The 20,255-nt window shown below is 42.5% G+C and overlaps 1 protein-coding gene across 1 annotated transcript in view; it reads right to left on the reverse strand.

The window, feature by feature from the left end:
• CLCN1 (chloride voltage-gated channel 1) overlaps nt 1–20,255 on the reverse strand; it is a 28,743-nt gene that overhangs the window by 2,640 nt on the left and 5,848 nt on the right. The window contains exons 8-22 of the mRNA XM_084896563.1: nt 14,905–15,030; nt 14,491–14,575; nt 14,173–14,274; nt 13,776–13,860; nt 13,360–13,509; nt 8,736–8,805; nt 8,461–8,571; nt 6,852–7,065; nt 6,480–6,613; nt 4,346–4,590; nt 3,930–4,041; nt 3,572–3,651; nt 3,312–3,350; nt 542–646; nt 376–462 (exon numbers count right to left, since the gene is read on the reverse strand). Of these exons, the coding sequence (XP_084752689.1) occupies nt 376–462; nt 542–646; nt 3,312–3,350; nt 3,572–3,651; nt 3,930–4,041; nt 4,346–4,590; nt 6,480–6,613; nt 6,852–7,065; nt 8,461–8,571; nt 8,736–8,805; nt 13,360–13,509; nt 13,776–13,860; nt 14,173–14,274; nt 14,491–14,575; nt 14,905–15,030 (1,745 nt within the window). The remainder of the gene's footprint in view (nt 1–375; nt 463–541; nt 647–3,311; nt 3,351–3,571; nt 3,652–3,929; nt 4,042–4,345; nt 4,591–6,479; nt 6,614–6,851; nt 7,066–8,460; nt 8,572–8,735; nt 8,806–13,359; nt 13,510–13,775; nt 13,861–14,172; nt 14,275–14,490; nt 14,576–14,904; nt 15,031–20,255) is intronic.

The raw sequence follows: 20,255 nt of genomic DNA on the forward strand, positions 1-20,255 counted from the left end.
CAGATGTCCTTTGGCTCCTTCCTAGTGACCTTCAGGCCCCCTTCAGCCACATCCTATCTCCTCCTTCTTCCCTTGGCCCTCCTCATAGAGCACCCTTATGAAACCATGTCCTGTGCCCTGAACCCCAATCCCAAACCCATGCCAGTTATGGAAGATCACAGGGGCTATCTATATCTAAGGTCAAGAACTGTGTCCCCTTTAGATCTTTGTAGTCGTCTCCACCTGTACCCCTTGATTGCTGAGCCCTCTCTCCCTCCTCCAATCTCTGCATGAGAAATAGAGAGGGAAATGGGGCGTTAAAATATTCCCTCCCACCCCCACTTCCTGCGCCTGCCCATTTCTCCTGCTGCTCAAATAGGACGGCACTGCTGTTACCTCTTCCAATGCCAGCACACCCCGGAGCTTCCCCATACTGGTCACGTAGGCAAGGTGGAGACCAAGGAGCGAGAACAGTGTGTGAATCTGCACAGAAAAAGCAGCAGGTCAGTGCACAGGGAGCTCCACCCCTCCCAGCAGCCCTGAGCGGTGGGCAAGGACTAGCCTTGTGCAGGGACGTCTGTTCCACCAGCTGGAAAGGGGACTGGTCAATACAACAGCAATCAAAGCAGACAGGCTGGCTCAACTGCTCCCGCTCCCAGGCCTCAATCTGTGGGGTAGAGCAGAGTAGTCACTCCATATCTCAGGTACAAGGCTTGGCCCCCAAGCAGCCCTACTATCTGAGAATCCTGAAAGAATTCAGCAACAAACGAGCACAGACCTTCCATATCGCTAAACACCTCCTTTTTTCCCCAGGATGCAACGCCAGGCCCCAAATCAACCTTCAGCCTCAGGCACTAGCACCCCATTCTCTCCTTCACTACCACCACCCAAGTGCCCCAAACTCCTGTTATTTTCAAGCTATCTTTTCAGTCTTTCCCTTCCTCTTGTCATACCCCATGTTCCCATGGAACCTGACTGCTTGTCATTCCTCACACAGGTCTTCTGGCTTCTGCGCTGGTCGAAGCTGCGTTTCCCTTACCTGCCTACCCTGCACTCACTCTGCATTCTTGCCACTCCCAGGCCAATGTGTTTTGCCCCTTTTTCAATTCCCACAGCACTCTGCTGCTCTCTCCTTTTCAGAAAAGGCATGGACTGTGTTCACTCTTGTATTGGCATTTGTCTCACTTCTGCCCACTGGACACGAACTCCTGGAGAATGTTACTGGTATGGATGGGTGCCTGTTGTGAAGACACTGGCACATTTTCCTTTTACACAGTGCAGTGTGCCACATATTTGTTGGGTTTGAAATGCTATGCTGGGTCACATGGTGCTTAGTGGACTCGAGCAAAGCCATCTTTTTTGTTTGTTTTGTTTATGACAGAAGCATTAAAACAGGAAGGCCAACTCTCTTGATGTAGACACGATGCTCAAATCCTCAAGCTTCTAAAGAATCCAGGATGGCTCCGGCTTTCATAAAAAGCAAATCTAAAATTTTCTGAAACTCTCCTCTTCTCTTACTGAAGGTTCACATAGGGACTGACCAGCTCTCACAGCACAACATGGTTGACCACTTAGCAGGTATGTCATAGAGATGATTTACTTAGGACAGGCAGCCATCTTGTCATCCCTGGCATGATCATTTCTGTCCTTCCCTAGTTCCATTTCTGCCTTCCCTTAAGAAACAACAATAACAGAACGGTATCAAGCACGTTGTCCGTGCTGGGCATTATTCCAACTGCACGGAGGTAAAGCTGGGCTTCTGACCTTGACTGCTGGTAGTGTTCCAGGTACCCCCAGCTCTTGTCCAAGGGGAGGAGGATGTCTGTTCTTGAGTCTGAACTTGAAAAAGCTAAGCCCCAGTTGCAAACAGGAGCTCTAACTGTCTGTACTAACAGTGTAGCAGAATTAAGTATAGCATGGGCTTCTGGAGACCTATAATTGAATTCTTTCAATATTCCCATAGGTATCATCTCGATATTGCCAAGGGTGTCACCTTGATCTAGTCTGAAAACCATGTTCAAAATAACCTGAATTCTGACTCCAATTGGATCTTATTCCTCCAAAATGTCAACAAGCCACATGGGAGCTGGGAGCTGCTTAAAGTTTCCCTTGGGAAAGATATAAACTAAAAAGGTATACCTGTCATCTTTTTGTCCCTGGCAGCACTTTATTTTCAGCAGTTCTTAAGTAGCCTCATTGATCAAATAGCTGGCATTCTCTCTTTGGTGTGTTAACAACAACAAAAAGCATTATTATTGGGTTTAGCACCCTACTTTTTAATTGCAGATATGACACATCTGATTCCTGCTTATAGACGGAGGAATGATTTTTCTTTTTCCTTTGTGATCATCTGTTTGACTCTCCCATAAGTCATTTATCAGAAGTGTCTGTGTTTTGAGGGGTGGCAAGGGGAGAAGGTGGTTTCCTTTCTCTCTTGTCACTCCCTACCCCTTCCTCTAACCCTGTAGTACCTTTCATTTTCAGCACTTATTTATTCCGGATGTCCAAAAGATGTTTATTCTAAAGTAATATGCATTATGGTTTTGTCAGCTACAAAGCTTGAGTATGCATTCTCATTTACTAAATGGGTGGCCGCTGATGGACTTTGTTGTGTCTGCACACCCTCTAGGGTGTGTCCCCATTAGTACTGCTCCCAATCACTGCTCTGCATTCTTTTACTGCTCAGTGGTTGGAAAGGAGGCATAACCATGGAGACAGGTCAAGGCCATTCAACGTGCTCAGCTTTCTTGCTCATAGACTTGATAACTAGCTTTCTTGGGAAATAGGCATTTGTCCCACGAGGCAGCACTGTGAATATTTGTCCTCAGTTGTGGTTCCTCCTAGTCCTGCTTCCTGGCATTCCCTAGTTGTCCACTGTCTCAGGGGCCTGGTGGATCAGCAAAGTAACCTCGACCAGGTGCTGGTCTCACTTTTATAGCCTCAGTGCTGTTTCTCCACATTGGGATGTGTAAGTGCTGGTGCCTGGTGCTCAGCATTCCTGCAGAACCTCTGCCTTTCCAGAATGTCCCTACTGCCTACAAGATCTGAGGTTCATTTTAGCATCATGGGCCCATCGATGCATGGAGACTCAAAACATTCCTCTTTTCAAATGACAGTGGTCCTTCTGAGAATACTATCAGGTCTCCCCATCTCTGCGCCATGTGCCCATCACCATCTCCATAGTCATGCCTTCTTTCCAACCTCTAAAATGCTTTCCTGCCCAGACTCACATTTTATTCTTACAACAACACAAAGAAGAAGACAGAAATATATGAGCAATAATCTTCATTTGACAGAACAGTCCACCCCAGGTTGCTGTTTTCTTTACTTACCTCTTCAGGTGACATGTTATCCACTAAATCAGTTGCATCCTAGAGAAGAAAGATATAGGTCCAAGTTCTTTCCTAATGGAATTATAGCCATGACTCCCTGGCCAGGGCCAAAGATGCCCGCTTTCAACTCACCATCCCTCCCATACGATGAAGATTCTCCTTGGTGGGACCCCTTCCCTCTTGATCTAAGGATCAGGCAAGTTCCCTTTCCCCTGTCATTCCCCACCCCGTTCCTTTCCCCACCCCCATCCAACTCTCACCTGGCTTGTTTCCTTCTTTGTGGGGCGAGTTTTGCCCAGCAAGCAGCACAGCAGAGACTGAAAGATGGAGCGCCTTCGACCTGAAGAGTGGGGAGCAGAGGGAAATGGAAACAAAGCAATTTCTACTCTTCCTGGGAGGAAATAGCCAGGGGCTCCCAAGTGGTCCCCTGACACTATGCCGCCACCATAGACACCCTCTCTTTTACCCTCCTAAATACTGGTAAGCCCTTGACCCTCTCCTTGGGTCAGCAATATGGAGACTCAATGAATAGGAACCCTCTTTCATCACCCTAGCCTCCCCCTCCCCAGAGTAGCAGCCCTTAGGCTGAGTGAGCGTGCATGATGGGAGAATCTTCACCTGCAGGCTCCGGTGCTTCTGGCTGCTGTTTGAGGTCTGGCAGGGGTCCGTTGGGCTCTTCAGGGGGCAGTGGAACAGTAGGAATGGGGTGAGGAGGAGGAAGTGGAGGCAGCTGTAAGGAGCAGTAAAAATCCTCAGCCCCAGAGAAGAGGCTGCCTAGTGCTTTCCTGCCTGTACCGGCACGTGTCCTGGGAAATCCATCTAATTCCATTCTTCCTCCCCATTTCAGAAATCCTATATTCCTCTGAGTTCTCATCCGGACCATCATCTACAACCTTATCTCCTTCAGTCCTTCGGATGGACGGAGGGCCACTGCTCTCTTTGATTTTCTAAATGACCAGCATCTCCATCCCCTCTTCCTACTTTCCCTTTGTCTCCCTCTCTCCTGCTCCCCAGGCCCTTCCCAGCCCGGTCACCTCGGGTTTCCCAGAGAGATCTTCATCTTCATCCTCATCCACGAAGGCGAAGGACTCTGGTCGGCCCTGGGGCGAGGAGCCCCGTTGCCCCTCCCCAGCCTGCCGTGCTTTCCCGTCAAAAGGCAGCTCTGACAGCTTCCTGGCCAGGTCCCTGGCTTCCCGCAGCCTCCGCTCAGGACACAGGTGGCGCTGCAGCAGGGCCTGTAGCTCGGACCGCTCCACGGAGCCCAGCAGGATCATTGACTCTGGGGGCAAGCCAAGCTTAGCTGAGGGCCTGCTCATTAGCAGTCCCCTCCCCGCACCTCCACCCGGCTCAGCACGGACAGAAAGCCAGCGCCCACGCCTCCGGTTTTCTCTTCTTCAGTTTTCACCTTCTCTCCCGAAACACTCATTTCACAAATCTTGCATAGTTGACTTGACTCAATTCTTTTGATTTCATCATCTAGTACTTAGAGACCCAATTGATAGTAGACTAATTGGTGCTAATTGGTGCTCACTTGTGCTTATTTTGATATAGCTAGTGTTTGCAAATAGGTGAACTTGGTATTAAAATAGACTAAGCAACCCTGTCTCCAAGAAAGAAACATTAGAGGACATCCATGTAAGGCTGAGATGTGAATATACTTTGAAAGAGGCCTACAAGGTTATTTAATTGTTTAGAGTCTGGGTCCATCTAGGATATAAACAACAAGCCTACTTTTTCTGGAAATGTTGAAATTCTGCGACTGTAATTACATTCTCATTAAGTTTTAAGGCCATAAAATTGCAGCAGTGTTATGGAGATAAATCTTACCATTAAGTCTTCGTCATTATGAGAGTGGCTGAACTACTGCTCCAATGAAGAGCTCCCACGGTACAAGCCACTTAAAGGTATTGGGGTTTGGGAAAATATTAAAACTGACCTAAGTTGAGCAATTTGAATACTCTGATTATCATCAGAACTATTTTAATGGCTCCAACTGGCCTGCCACAATTCTTCTGTTACACTAATTCAAACATCAGGCAAGTATTCAATAGTTAGTAAATATCTACAAGGAGGTAGTCTGATGGAAATGGAAGTTATAGTCTCCACCCTCAAGGAATACCCAATCTCATGAGGAAGATCAGATATAGACATATAAACCATAGTAAGAAATAGCACAGAGCAGGATTAAGTGCCAATGGTGGGCAGAAAGGATGGTGAATGAAGGAAGAGAAGTTTGAAGTCCCAGCTTACTAAAATCGTTCACTCCTTCATATGAAAGTTTTATCTCCTCTTCCAATTGGACACTAAAGAACAGTGGTTATTTAGCTAAGTAGCAAAGAGAACTACATAAGGGGCTGTAAGACTTAAGCCTGGGCCTCATTAGTCATGGATTCCCTATTTGTGAATTCACCAGTTTGTAACACCAAATCAATACTCATGATGCTTCCTGTCATTCACAGATGTGCACAGAGCAGCAAAAAATATGGGTTGCCCCATGCACACATTCTTAGCTTAGGTTGAACAAAGTGATGCTATACCTTTCCCCCTCCCAGCCCTTATATTGCAAACAAGTGTTCTTTTCGTGGTCCATTTACTGCCACGTTTTTCACATATTTTGTGTTTTTCTTTTGTTGTTTCAAATTGCCCTCAAGCATAAGGGCTATGATGTGCTTTATGAAGAAAATAAGTGAGTTATGTAAGCTTTGTCAAAGCATGAGCTATCATTCTGCTGGCTGTAAATTCAATCTGAATGAATCAACAATATATACTAGTACTCAATAAGGTGTCTTTAAAGAGGAACATTCACAAAACAAGTTTATACATTGATTAGTGGAAGAGAGTGGTGTGTCCAGGGACCTAACCCTATGTCTTCTAGGAGCAATGGCTCAGTGTAGTATCCCTAATTCAGTGCCCATGGTGACTTTATAGAACATAACTACTATGAATAAGAGAATTGACTGTATATCTTTGGTTGGTTTTTAACTGTGTTGTTGTGCCTGTGCTACGGGTGTATTTAACTTCCTCAGGATGATGTTCCCTAAGGAGCATAGGCTGGGTCTCCTGTAGCAGACTGAGTGGCCTCTACAAACAAACCCCACACCACAATGCCTCCTCCATGACTTCTATGGAGTCCAAGTTCAGGGGTTGTCTTCCTTCCTTCCCACTGACCTTTTGAATCAACCAGCGGTAAAGTCTTGATTGTGGTGGTCTGAAGCAGGCTTTGCAACTCCCCATATGTGCAAGAAGCTGAAACAAACTTCACATCACGTACCATGATGTCTTCAACAAAGATTGTAAATTTGCTATAGAAGGAGAAAGCATGGGGGGTTAGCCCCACCATATGCCCATCCCTTTGCTGGCCTTTCCACTCCTCCTCTGAGGTTTGATATTTCATCATTCAAAGTATTTATTAAATACACGGGATATCAAAAGAGGTAAAAAGCAGTGCTTGCAAACATTGACCCTATCTGCAATCTCAACCTCAGCATCTCCCACCCCCACCGCATCAAGGCTGAACTAATTCCAGCTGGTGCCCCTGACCTGAGCTGGTTCCAACCAAGGTCAGGCAAGTAGGGTAGCTTCTTGACCTGGATGATGCTGTCATAGAGGGAGGGCTGCAGGCTCTGAGCCACCATGTTGGCCAAGATAACAGCCACCATCATGGGAAGGATGTGGGCAATCTGACCCGTTAATTCAAAGCAAATCACAGCTGTGGAGACTGTGTGGGACACCGCACCCGTCAGTGCTGCTGCTCCTAGAATGAGACACAGAAATGTACTGGTGGATTAGAGCTGCAGTTCTTGGCATGCAGGGCACATGGGGATGTGACGAGAATGACACAGAATTGGTCAGTGCCAACACTCTAATATATCCATTTGTCAATAGTAGAAGCTTCACAAAGGTAGAAATTTTGTCTAATCTCTTCTCTGATATGTTTGCTAGTGCCTAGAATACTTTTTGACACATCGCCACTCACTCAACAAATAAGTGGGGGAAAAGAGTGTAGGGGTTAAAATGCTGGACTGTTAGAAAATCATCATTTTTCCTAAAATGAAGATAGTGATATCCTATCCATTCCTGGTTTTTGAAAGTTTATATCATTCTTTTCAATATATTTTTAAAATTATTAATTTCAGAGAGAGGAAGGGGTAGAGACAGAAACATCAATGATGAGAAAGAATCATTGATTGGTTGCCTCCTGCATGCTCCCCACCAGCCCACAACCCAGGCATGTGCTCTGACCAGGAATTGAACCATGATTTCCTGGTTCATGGGACAATGCTCAACCACTAGTCAAACCAGCCAGGCAGAAGTTTGTATCATTCTTAACAGACCATTTTAAAACCCAGTTATGGCATTCTACTTTGGACCTCAGGTTTTGAGTCAACAATTTATGGGAGAGTAAGGTCACCATCTGGCAATAAAACTGGTTAGTGCTCCTATATCTAGGGGAGCATGGACTTACTTGTTATGGGATTTTAGTAAAAAGAAAAAGGAGGGAGGAGGTGTAGTAATTCTGGGGATTTGTATTGGTCATTGTGTTGAACATAGGTTTTGGTTGGATTTCATTAAATAGATTTAATGAAAAACATAAGAGACTCATAGAGTGTTAGGGGTGTAAAATATCTCAGAAGCCACTTCTGAAGAAACTAAGGCTCAGAAAGGAAGCTAACTTGTCCATGACCATCCAGGTGACACAGGCCAGGGATGGGTCCAGAGCCCATGTTCATTAGCGCTTAGTCATGTGCTTTTAAGTCCCATCAATCCTGGCTTATCTGCAAGGTGAAAGTAATTGAGCCAGTCACCTGCATTCTTGTTTCCATGACTCTTTGGAAGAAGAAGAAGGAAAAAAAAAAAAAAAAAAAAGCCCTTACCAAACATTCAGACACAATTCTAGATGCTTTTATCCCTATTGCTTTATTTAATCCCCATAATCTCTCTTTCACATGAAGAAACTAAGTCTCATAGACATTGAATAAATGTTCATGAGAGTCAGAATCCAGGGTTGATTATTTGAATATAAGTTGGATTAATAGCATTAAATGAAAACCATATTTTATAGCCTGGAATGAAGATGTCAGGGAGAGTTGGAGTGTGGGCAGTTGAGGGACTCAAATATTTGGTTTCAAGAGGGTGAAATGTGTCTCACCAATTACTGCATAGCCCCCAGGTAGGATCTTGTAGATGATGCCATCAAATAAGATACCATCAGGAAATATCATGGCCATGATCTCTCCCACCAGCCTTCCAAATGCAGCTCCTAGACCAGAGACAAAAGGAAAGTGCTGAGAGATCCAAGTAGCTTATCCTCTGTATTCCCTCTTCCGGCAATAAAATCAAATACAGGTCCAGGGCTTTCCTTATTTTTCCAGTACCCTAGATTGTAGCTATCAGAATAACCCCAGGCTCCCCATCAGAACTCACCTAGCACAAACACAGGCATGAAGCCTCCGCAGGGTATGGGCATAGTGGTGGCCACGATGGACATCCAGAACTGGGGTAAAAAGAGGCATCAGGACACCCTCTCAACTCCGCCCAACACACACAAACACACACACACATTCTCTCTCTCTCTCTCTCTCTCTCTCTCTCTCTCTCTCTCTCTCTCTCCCCCTTTCCTGCTACCCACCCCCCTCCTTCCTGCTTTAAGAGCCACGGAAACGCTGGGGTGGCTCATCCTTCTGAGAGCTATCCTGTCTGCCCCACTTCCTCCAGAATAAAAAAATATGGAGTTTCCAGGCTAAGAGATGACAACACTATAAGAAAGTTCCTACAGATGGTTAACCCCAAACCCTCCTACTTGGAGTGATTAGGTTTGCCTTTATGCAATCTAGAAAAGAAGTGAGATCTCAGAGGTTCTCTGTCTCTAGCCCACTGCAGCCTCTTTGATTTGAACAGTCATCTCAATAGAAGAGCTTGGAACTCTTGAAGCTGAAAGATATTTTTTCTGAGTCAAATTTTGTTTCTGAAAAAGATCCCTAGTTGGAAGTGGCAGACACCTTTAAGTCTTGGTGACTTAGTGTGTGACTAATAGAGCTTTAATGTAGTTATTTACAAAGCCATTTATATGGTGAATCTCACAGGGGAAACTGGAACAAGTGTCCTGTCTGAGCCATTTCCTGTGACATCAATTTAATTTAAACAAAGGATCAAAAAAATCTGATCCCACCTTAGCTCTACAGGAAGGGCACCTGGAGAAAGCCAGGTGAGTCAGCCAGTGTAATAGAAAGATTCGTCAAGGCCCGCTTTGTCAGGTAGTATGCCAATGGAAACTGGGAAAACTTTTGGAAAAAGAAATATGTGCATTTTGTGGCAAAGAATACAAAGAATTGAGAAATAGAATGGGAAAGGAGAAGTGCTTGAACTTTAATGAGACATAGATTTACATAATACTTCAAAATAAGCAAGCCAATCTTGGAAAATGGATCTTAAACTAATTTGGTTGAAAGGTGGTAGTTGCTAAAGATCAGAACAAATTTCCAGGATCAAAATATTTACAATTTAAAAACTGCACCAACTGCATTGTATACTAATGAAAAGTAAATTTCTCAATTTCCTGAACCTTAGAAAGAATTCCCTTGAGCCAGAGCTGACCTCAAGAGTATGGGACAAAGGCTCTGAGAAGGTTTCACCCCAGAAACTCTGGAATGAGGCAAAACCCATTGTTCTTCACATCAGAATATCTGTTTTTAAACAGCTGAAATGGAAAAGTTGAATACACAAAGAGAATATAGACTGAGAAGGCCTGGCGTGTATCGTTATCTTTGCTTTCTCTCTGTACTGGCATAGAGCTCAGGAAACGTAGGTAGGATGTAGATAGATAGGTGAGTAGGTCAGTAGGAAGGAAGGAAAGAAAGAAAGAAAGAAAGAAGAGATCTTGGTCAAATAATATTCTTACAAAACAGAAAACACTTCTGACAGCTAATATTTGCTAAAATACCCAACAGTAATGTTCACGGGGAATGTGAGGTTAAACTACAGGGGATCAGATATAATGGAGGTTACCATTTCTGACTTTCTGGAGACAGAGTTCTAGGCAACTTGCAGTTTACGCTTCTTAAGTGCCTCTGACCTATGCTAGTTTGAGACCCCTTGAACTATTCTGTACCATATCTTTGGAATAAGTACATAAGGGATTTTGCAAAGCCATAGGGATTTGTAGGCTCAGGATATTCTGAAAGCTTCATTACTACAGCTAACAGGTGGCCGGCAGGTCTGATTTCAGAGGATGAACTTTAGATTAGCCTCCACTATGTGAGGAAGAACACAGAGGACACAGGAGTATCAACTCCTATAGCATGAAGAATAGCACATGAGACTAGCCAAAATTCTGAGCTATTAACACATGAAAGGGAAGATCAGGATGCAATGCAAGTGAGTAGAATACAATTAACTCCCAAGATTTTAAATTCTGGAGAGATGGGAAATTAGAGAGTCAAGATCACAGATTCTACTTTATTTAGGCCCTTCACAAGAAGCAATCTGAAGGTCAGGCAAAAAAGAATTCTGTGGAGCTTCAGGCTGTGCTAAGAACTCTGTGACACTCGGTAATCATGTTAGACTTATTGAAAGGGAAATGAGACGTTATAATTATATTTCACACTCATTGTGAAACCTCCTGACTTACAACATAATGATATTTTCCAAATCTTAAGATTGAGGAAGATGGAGGTTCCCTTCCTCAACATTATAAAAGATCTGAACGGAGACTTATTAGTCTGCACTTAATGGAGCCAGAAGACCACATGAATTTTAAATCAGACGGTGGGAAAACAATTCTAGTCACTGTTATATTTTCATTCTGTTCTGTGGCTGATTGCCCACACGCTAGAAAAAATAATGGTATGTTTATGTGTCCAATGATAGGACAGTGATAATTAAGTACAATAATATGGATTTATAGCCATGATGACTTTATGTTTATAAATATGATAGAAAATAATAGGCCTAATGCAAACTGTTGGGTTTGAAATATAGCCCAGAAAGTGTGTGAATTCCTTTTCCTGATATACTAATGATATAAATATTTTCAAATGTAACTCAGTGAAAAATTAATAGTAGTGGCATACAGTTGAATTTTTCTATATCATCTAGTTAATTTCTTAGAATAAATTTTAATTGGTGAAGTGGTAGGTTTCCAGATATATACTTGGGAATCCTGAGAGGTGAGGTGAGCTGTGGGGAAAATGCTGAAAAATATACATTATTTTGTTTCTCTAAAATATTTCAAAAGCTTGACACTTTAAAAGTACACATGTCCCCAACTTTACCATATAGTTCTATAGGAATACCAGAAAAACACAATTATTATAATTGAATGATAAATTCTGAAATGCCATCAAAACTTGGACTTGGTTATAGCAGATGGTTTTGTATACTCAACAACAATTACAGGAAGTTGAGATTTATAAATTAGAGAAGATAAAGTCTATAAAGAAAGTCCCTCCCCCCAAGAAAAAATCCTTAACAAGACACTGTGAACTACTTTATGATGAAAATATCAAATATTTTGAAGGAAGAAACAAAAATTTAATAAAGCAGATATGCAAAATGTGGAAGCTATAGATTCAATTAACCCAAGTGAAGTGAAATAGGGAAAAACATACATAATCACAGCTTCTAGAAACCCACAGCAAATCCTGAGAATGAGTTACAAAGTTGGAACCTGATGTGTCAAAGTTCCTGGTATCTCTAAATCATTGACAAGTACATCAAATGAGCAGCAACAAACAAAGAAAAAACTAAAAAAAAATTTTTTTTTCAATCATAAACATAAGATTTGCCAAAGATCAGCAGTCAAGTACTTGGCACATAAAAGGTATGTAACATTTATTGAATAAAGATTAAGTGAACCCACTATAGCTATTACAATATAAAATTTATTTAGTGACTCATATTCTGGTGAAATACAGATTCATAAAAAGTATCATAAATAAGTTAATAGCAGAATATTAAAAAACATGAAAGTTCAGTGTGGACAGACTTTTAAATGAGAGCCCTAATATACGGAGCCCTAATATATATGTCTTGCCTGGATTATTCAGGCAAGACATACTATTAGTAATAAGGCAATCATCAAAAAAGAAAACATATGCAATTGGTAATAGTAACAGATGTCACAACCAGGGGTAGAAATTAAAATATCTCTGTATAAGATAATAGTTGAGAAGTCTATAAATACATCATCCTTGCCAGGCAGATGTGAAAAAGAATTGACGTAAAAAGAGATCAGCTTTTGTTTCCTAACTGGAGTTAGAAGAAAGAGGTTTGAGAATGGCAAGACACTCACAGCCTCACACCTAACTGAGAATAATAAAATTTATAAAAATTGTTTATAGTCACTAATAACATGGATTAAAATATTTTATCTCTTTTTCAAGACTAGAAAACAGATTACCCACTAATCTTGGGGGAAATGGACATGTAAATCAGCTAGAAATGGATAATCGGATACATGGAGAATGAAGTGCCTAATTATCTAATATGTGGGGGCCTTGCTTAATTTACATGAGATTTTTACACTTATCTATTTTGCTGAAATCTATCTTGCCATTATTTATTTGGCTGCTGTGATATCTTAATAATTTAGTGAGTGGAACCTTTGGGAAGGTTATAACAATTTTGACAACATCACTAAGTTGGCACGAATGGAACAATTAACCTAGAATCTGTGGTCGGCAAACTCATTAGTCAACAGAGCCAAATATCAACAGTACAACAGTTGAAATTACTTTTGAGAGCCAAATTTTTTAAACTTAAACTTCTTCTAATGCCACTTCTTCAAAATAGACTCACCCAGGCAGTGATATTTTGTGGAAGAGCCACACTCAAGGGACCAAAGAGCCGCAGTTTGCCGACCATGGACCTAGATCATTGTTCTAGGTTCACCTACAAAAATGAGCAATTTGTGCTATGGTTTCTAAGCTAATTCTTTTTAAGTTGGATGAACACCAGATGCAGTTTCACCCTTTCCTACCCTATGCAAACCCTGGATTCCTAGGTTGAAAACCAACGAAGCTTAGGGAGTCAGGAGTGTAGGGAGAGGTACCTTCATGATAAAGAAGAGGAAAACAATGATGACAACGTTGACCTGTGGGTGGATCCACACAGCTGACCGGCCCAGGCTTTCAGGGTCACCCACGTGTTTGACCCACGTATTGTTGTCAAACAGGGTGCTGATTGCTTCACGAGGCATCAACTGTAAGAGGGGAAGCGAAAGGGGGTAGTTCTCCAGGGATGTTCGGTCCTTCCTCTTTTTAGGGAACTGACTTCCAGTTTTACTTTTCAAAGGTCCCTTCTGTTCTTCTCTCATGGATAGATTTTATCCTTGGCCAAAAGTCCATATGCTCAAAAGCCTGAGGGACATCTGTGTTATTTCCCTTTTTCCACGTGGCCCAGTCCTGGCTTAGTCCCTATCATAAGCTCAGTGACCTGACTCCACCCTCAGACTCCCTTGCAGCTGACCTCTCCAGCCATGAATTGACCCATTCCTGGTGGAAAGGTGCATGAGGCGATGACAAAGGTGACAATTCCAGGATACAGCAGGCGGCTGAAAAAGAAACAGAATGAATGGTCCCTGAATTCAGTCAACCCATAGTGAATGCCAGATTGAATTCTGGGAAGCTGAAGTTTCCTGTGGTCTCCTGTAGTCTCAGTTCTTTAAACAGAGTATCTTTCCACCAAAATATCATCTTTAAAGGGGAAATCACACCACTCACCTCCTATATATAGTATCAGGGCTTTTGTATTTTATCACAAGCCACCGAAAGGCATTTAACACCTTCCTCATAAATTTCAAAAGAGGAACTCATGGAGAAACCAGAAAGTAAGTGGGAAGGACTGAGTAAGGGCAGTGACTCACTGCTTAGCAAGAAACTGGCTGAGGGCCTTGTGCTTTCGGACACCGAGCATGACTTGGCGATGCAGATACACAAATACAGCTCCCAGGAACCCACAGCAAATCCTGAGGGTGTAAATTATACAGAAATGAATCCCCCAGCCCTCAGTCCTACCCATGGGGACCAAACACCAGGCATCTGCCTTCCCTTTCTACCCACCTCTCCCCAACAATTTATGTTCTCCCATGCGTGCCCTGCCTTCTTCCCAGCTTGGGTCCCTTCTAATCCTAAAATACTCCCACCCCCATCTCACCACTCCCTGAGGAGGTGACCCCACTGACCCAATGACGGCAAAAGCTGGCAGTTCCTGCAGGTCAAAGGGGAAATCCATTCGGAAATTGGTTCTGAAGAGAGCCGTGATGGTATCTAAAGGATGGAAAGGCCGAGGATTATGGTGGGAGTGTCACAAAAACCCATTGAGAGGGAACCAGAAATCATCAGATTTAAGGATCAAGTCCTTCTTCCTCCAAGCCCAACATCTACTCTTCTTTTTAATTTTTTCTTTCTATGCACAACCAGTATTCCCCTATTCCTTGTCCTATAGCCTTGGGTCTTGGTCCCACTTCCCAAATAAAGCCATCCATTCCTTTTCTGCACTGCCTCACGGAGCTTCCCTCCACACCCCATCACAAGCCGCCCTCCACCCCAGGGCCCCATACCAGCATTTCAGGTGCCTCCACCCCAGGGCCCCATACCAGCATCCTTGTTCCACACGGCCAGCACACGGAAAACAAAGGCACTGAACGTGGCTGCAAAGAACCCTCGCCAGTAGTTGTGCACAGCAAAGTAGGTAGAAGTGACCTCGATGCTGAACAGTACTCCTGTAGGGGCACGAATGTAGGGTTAGGTGCAGGCAAGTGTGAAAGGCTCTCTCCCTCACTCCCACCCTGTGGACCTGTTGGAGTCTGTGCTTAATCCTTTTCTTTTGGAGTCCATGCTCTAAACCATATACCTAGTCATGGTAGCAGCATCATGTAGGCCAGGGATGTGGTTCAACAAGATACAGAGAGGACAACATATGAGGATCAGGTGGTCATGCTCTCTCCATCCCTTAGAAAGTAGGATTGGGTGAGATTCACAAAGTCAGGTACCTACAAGGATTTAAGAGTCACTAAATTTTTTTCTGCAGAAAAGTCATGAGAGAGAAAGAAGGAAGAAAGAGAACAGAAGAGAATAGGATGGGTGGAATTTCAGAAAACTGAGTGAGGGAATGGGGAATCTGGGGCAGACTGAGCTTTGCCAACCACCCTTCTGCCCCTGCTCCTCAAATCACACCAAGCAAGGCAGCTGCCTTCTTTCCCTAAAAGGAGGATTCAACACAGTAGAGAATCAGGGAGAAAGTCATTCTCCTTTACCAGTAACAGAACCACAGTCAGCTTTGATTTGCCTGGGTATAAGCTATCCACCCTATGAATATTTTACAACCATTTCTTGAAATCCTAGGCTAGATTTTTCTTTCCCACGATGAAGTTCTGGGACACTTTCCCTAACCGTCTGTCACTTTATACTCAGGAATGAGAACTAATTTTAATATTAGCCTGAGCCAAACAGAAAATGTGCTAAGAAACAAGGCAGTAAAAACATAAACAGCCTCTGGAAGTGCTCTGATCTCTTAAGTTCCGTAACATCACTCTCTTCTCCCATATTGGATGCTCTTCTGGTTTCTCCTCTGCCTCCCTTGCCTCTATCCAACCCAAGGCCTTAGTCTTGGCCTCCTATTCTTGTTACTCACAGATACACTTTGTCTCTCAAGTTCATTTATGCCCATAGATTCAACCAGTACTTACAGGCTACTGATGAATAAAAACTATGGTTTTATCCCAGTTCTTGAACTTCAGACTTACCAACCCAGCTGCCTATTTGATATCACTTGGATATGCCACAGAAACTTTAAATTCCACATATGCAAAGTAAAAATTATCAACTTCCGCCGAAACCGGTTTGGCTCAGTGGTAGAGCGTCGGTCTGCGGACTGAAAGGTCCCAGGTTCGATTCTGGTCAAGGGCATGTACCTGAGTTGTGGGCACATCCCCAGTAGGGGGTGTGCAAGAGGCAGCTGGTCAATGTTTCTCTCTCATTGACGTTTCTAGCTCTCTATATCTCTCCCTTTCTCTCTGTAAAAAATCAATAAAATATATATTTTTTAAAAATTATCAACTTCCCACACCTGTTTACTTCCTATATTCCCTAGCTTGTTCATTACCACTAGCCACCCAAATTTCCTTACTATGAACTTGAGAGTTAGCCTAGATTCCTCCTTCTGTCTTATCCTTCATATCCTCACATAAAGTCAATCATCAGTTTGCATCAATTTTACTTTCTATTGCCCATATATATCATCCTCATCTCTGTCTCTTCTGCCTCTGCCCAGTTCAGTCTCTTGTCATCTGGCATCATGATAATGACAGTAGTCTTCTTGTTCATCTTGGATTAAATCTGTTAATCCACAAGCCAGTTCTATCCTGCACACACCTGCCAAAGGGGTGGGATCACCCTGCAAAGCTGGCCATAGCACTTCCTTAGTCAAAGTTCTTCAAGGGCTCCCCTTCACTGTGACAGCATTTCCCAAAGTCAGGTCCATGAGATGCTATGAGGCCCTTGAGAAGGTCCTTGCAAAATGAATTCTGTGTGGTTGCGAGGTGGGAGTGGGGGTTAGTAACAATGAAGTCATATGTTATTTTATTCACAAAGAGAGTTTTTAAAATGTAAATTTTTTTTTAAAAAAGGATTCTGTGGGAAATGCTGAACTTGAGCCACATTTTGCATGTCAGCATATCAAACATTCTGGTAACCTTTCCAGTTTAAAAAACACAGGATTTTCCAACTTATTTGACCTCAGAATCCCTTTTGCACATTCCATCTCTTAACACCATGAATGCTGTGTTCTGTAAAAACACATTGGTGACACAAGGTTTGACTTTTAGTGGTGGGCAGACAGTGCAATATACAAATTCTAGCCTAGAGAATAAATAAAATCTACTTTCTTGTGCAAGACCTACAAAGACCTTCATGAGTTAGCCCCCATTTACCTGCCCAGATTAATTTCCTGTTATTCCTCCCCTGAATCTTCTAGCAATACTATTCGACTATCATTATATCCCCCAGAGTTTGCATGTTGTTTCTTCTGCCCAGAATACCCTCTTCTAGCTGTCTTCCTTAAGTGTCAGATCAAACACCATCTCTTATAAAGCTCTATTGACAAGCCCCCACCTCCCCACCCCCACTCCGGCAACTTAGCAGAAGGTTCCCATTGCACTGCCATAGAGACACTTCTGTGAGTGATGGTCTCCTTGCCTGCCTGTCTACCCTTTCAAGGTGAGCTCCTTGAGAGCACAGGATCTAGCACAGTGCCCAGAGGGCAGCGCAGATCATGCATAATGGAAACAAAAAGATGTTTGTCATTTTGGTAGAATGCTAAAGTTTATTTCTTTCATCAGTGTAAGCCTGCAAGGAATTAACAGTTGACTGGATAGTGAATAAGTGATCTTAATAGTAATTTTTTCTTTCAGAGTTAGTCTATGTTCATAAAATGAAACCAGTCAAGAAATGTTACCTGCAAGTCCATGTAATATTTGCCACTTAGTACAAACATTCTAAAAATGACATCTTCATGGTGCTGAGAAAACTGGAAAGCCACATGCAAACAAATGAAACTGGGTTACAGTTTGCCCCCATGTACAAAAAAAATAATTCAAAGTGGACCAACGACCTAAATATAAGACCCAAAACAATAAGTTACACAGAAGAAAGTATAGGTACCAAACTTATAGACCTTGGTCATAGAGAATATTTTATGAACTTGACCCTAAACGCAAGTAAAGTAAAAAATAAATGCATAGGACTATATCAACTAAAAAGCTCTATACAGGAAAAGAAACTGAAAACAAAACAAAAAGGCAAGCAACCAGATGGGAGATGATATTTGCAAAGGTTTAATTTCCAATATATATATAAAAAACTCATAAAACTCAATACCAAACAAACAACCCAATCAAAAATGGGCAGAGAACCTGAAAATACACCTCTTCCAAGAAGACATATGAACAGCCAATTATATGAAAAGATGTTCAACCTCACTGGCAATTAGGAAAATGCAAATCAAAACTATAATGAGATACCCCCTCAGGCCATTATCAACAAAATGAGAATTAACAAGCTTTGGAGAGATTGTTGAAAAAAGGGAACCCTCTGCTGGTGGGAATGTAGACTGGTACAACCACTATGAAAAGCAGTCTGGCGATTCCTCAAGAAATTGAGAATAGAGCTACCACATGACCCAGCATTTCCTCTCCTGTGTATAGATCTGAAACCTCAAAATGATGTATTCATAAAGATATATGCACCCCTATGTTCACTGCAGCATTATTTACAGTGGCCAAGACATGGAAACAACCAAGTGTCCCACAATAGAGGACTGGGTAAAGGTGATGTGGTACACATACACAATGGAATACTACTCAGCCATAAAAAACGATGAAATATTGCCATTTGCAACAACATGTATAGATCTTGAGAACATTATGCTAAGTGAAATAAATCAGTCAGAAAAAGCTAAGAACTACATGATTTCACTCCTAGGTGGGGTATTAAACTGAAACTCATTAACACAAACAGAATTGGGATAGTTGCCAGAGGGAAGGGGGTAAGGAGTAAAGGAGCTCTCAATCTATGGTGACAGAAGAAGGTTTGACTTTGGATGGTGGGCAGACAGTGCAACATAGAGATCTTATAACATACAAACCCACACCTGAAACCTATATGTTCATGTTGACCAATGTCACTTCAATCAATTTAATTAAAAAAAATAAATTAAAAAGGCATCTTTACTTTTCAATGCTTAACATTTTCTTGTGTCAAGAGCCACATTTTGCTTGTTTCTGCGGGCTTCAGGGCCATGTTTTCTCTGTAACTTTCCTATGGTCTTTCCCAATCTCTACACAAGGCCAATACAAACCTTCCTCCGTCATTCCAGAAATTCCAATTTTATGCAGAAAATTCAGGTTCTTTTCTCTTTAAAAGAATCTAATTTTTAAAAAAATGGTTTTATCTGTCTAAAAAGGTTCCTTACATCTTTTGGATGTGTGAGGTGAAAGAGTAAATAAAAGTGAAAGTAGGTATAAACATTAAGTGTGAAATTTAACATGCGTAGAAATTCCAGCACACTACCCTTTATGGATAGGGACGAGTGACTCTAAGGTCAAGGACTGACAACAGAAGGGCAAGAGGGTTGCCAGCTGAAGCATTTGTTGATCTCACCTCCTTACGCAGCGCACACTGGCACAGTGTCAGGACAAGGGAACATGATACATTTTCATTAACTCTGAGCGCTTATCCATGTATCATCCCCAGGCCAAGCCACGTTAGCTACCTCCTCCACAAAAGGACTGATCACATTCTCATAATTGAAAGGATACCTCTAACAGCTGGTGCATTTAGGAAGCATATGCTATTCCTATAATTTTGTTCCTCCAGTTGTCAACTCAGTGTCCTTTCTGTCACTCGATGAATCCAACGACTGGCCGAAATAATCCCTGTTCTGTGGGTCTGGTTACAGCGAGCATTGAGGAGTAAATAAACACATACAACTGCTTTCTCCGACCATGCCTGCTTATTAGTCATCCAGGACAAGGAAAGTAACATGTTCTCTCCTCTCTAATCTCAGTCTTGTGCAGCTTTTGGCAGGAATACATATAAAGTGCTTAGAGTGTTGCCTGCACACGGTACTAGTGAATGCTCACTGGAAGTTAGCTGTTTTTTGTTTGTTTGTTTGTTTTAAAATATATTTTATTGATTTTTTACAGAGAGGAAGGGAGAGAGATAGAGAGCCAGAAAAGTCGATGAGAAAGAAACATCAATCAGCTGCCTCCTGCACACCCCCTACTGGGAATGTGCCTGCAGCCAAGGTACATGCTCTTGATCGGAATCCAACCCGGGACCTTTCAGTCCACAGACCAATGCTGTACCACTGAGCCAAACCGGTTTCGGCTAGCTGTTTTTATTATACCCTGGTTTTAACTGGTAGTACTCATACGTGGGGATGCTGACA

The sequence above is a fragment of the Pipistrellus hanaki genome, assembly GCF_964339955.1.
Source record: "Pipistrellus hanaki genome assembly, chromosome: 10".
NCBI classification, from domain to species: Eukaryota; Metazoa; Chordata; class Mammalia; order Chiroptera; family Vespertilionidae; genus Pipistrellus; species Pipistrellus hanaki.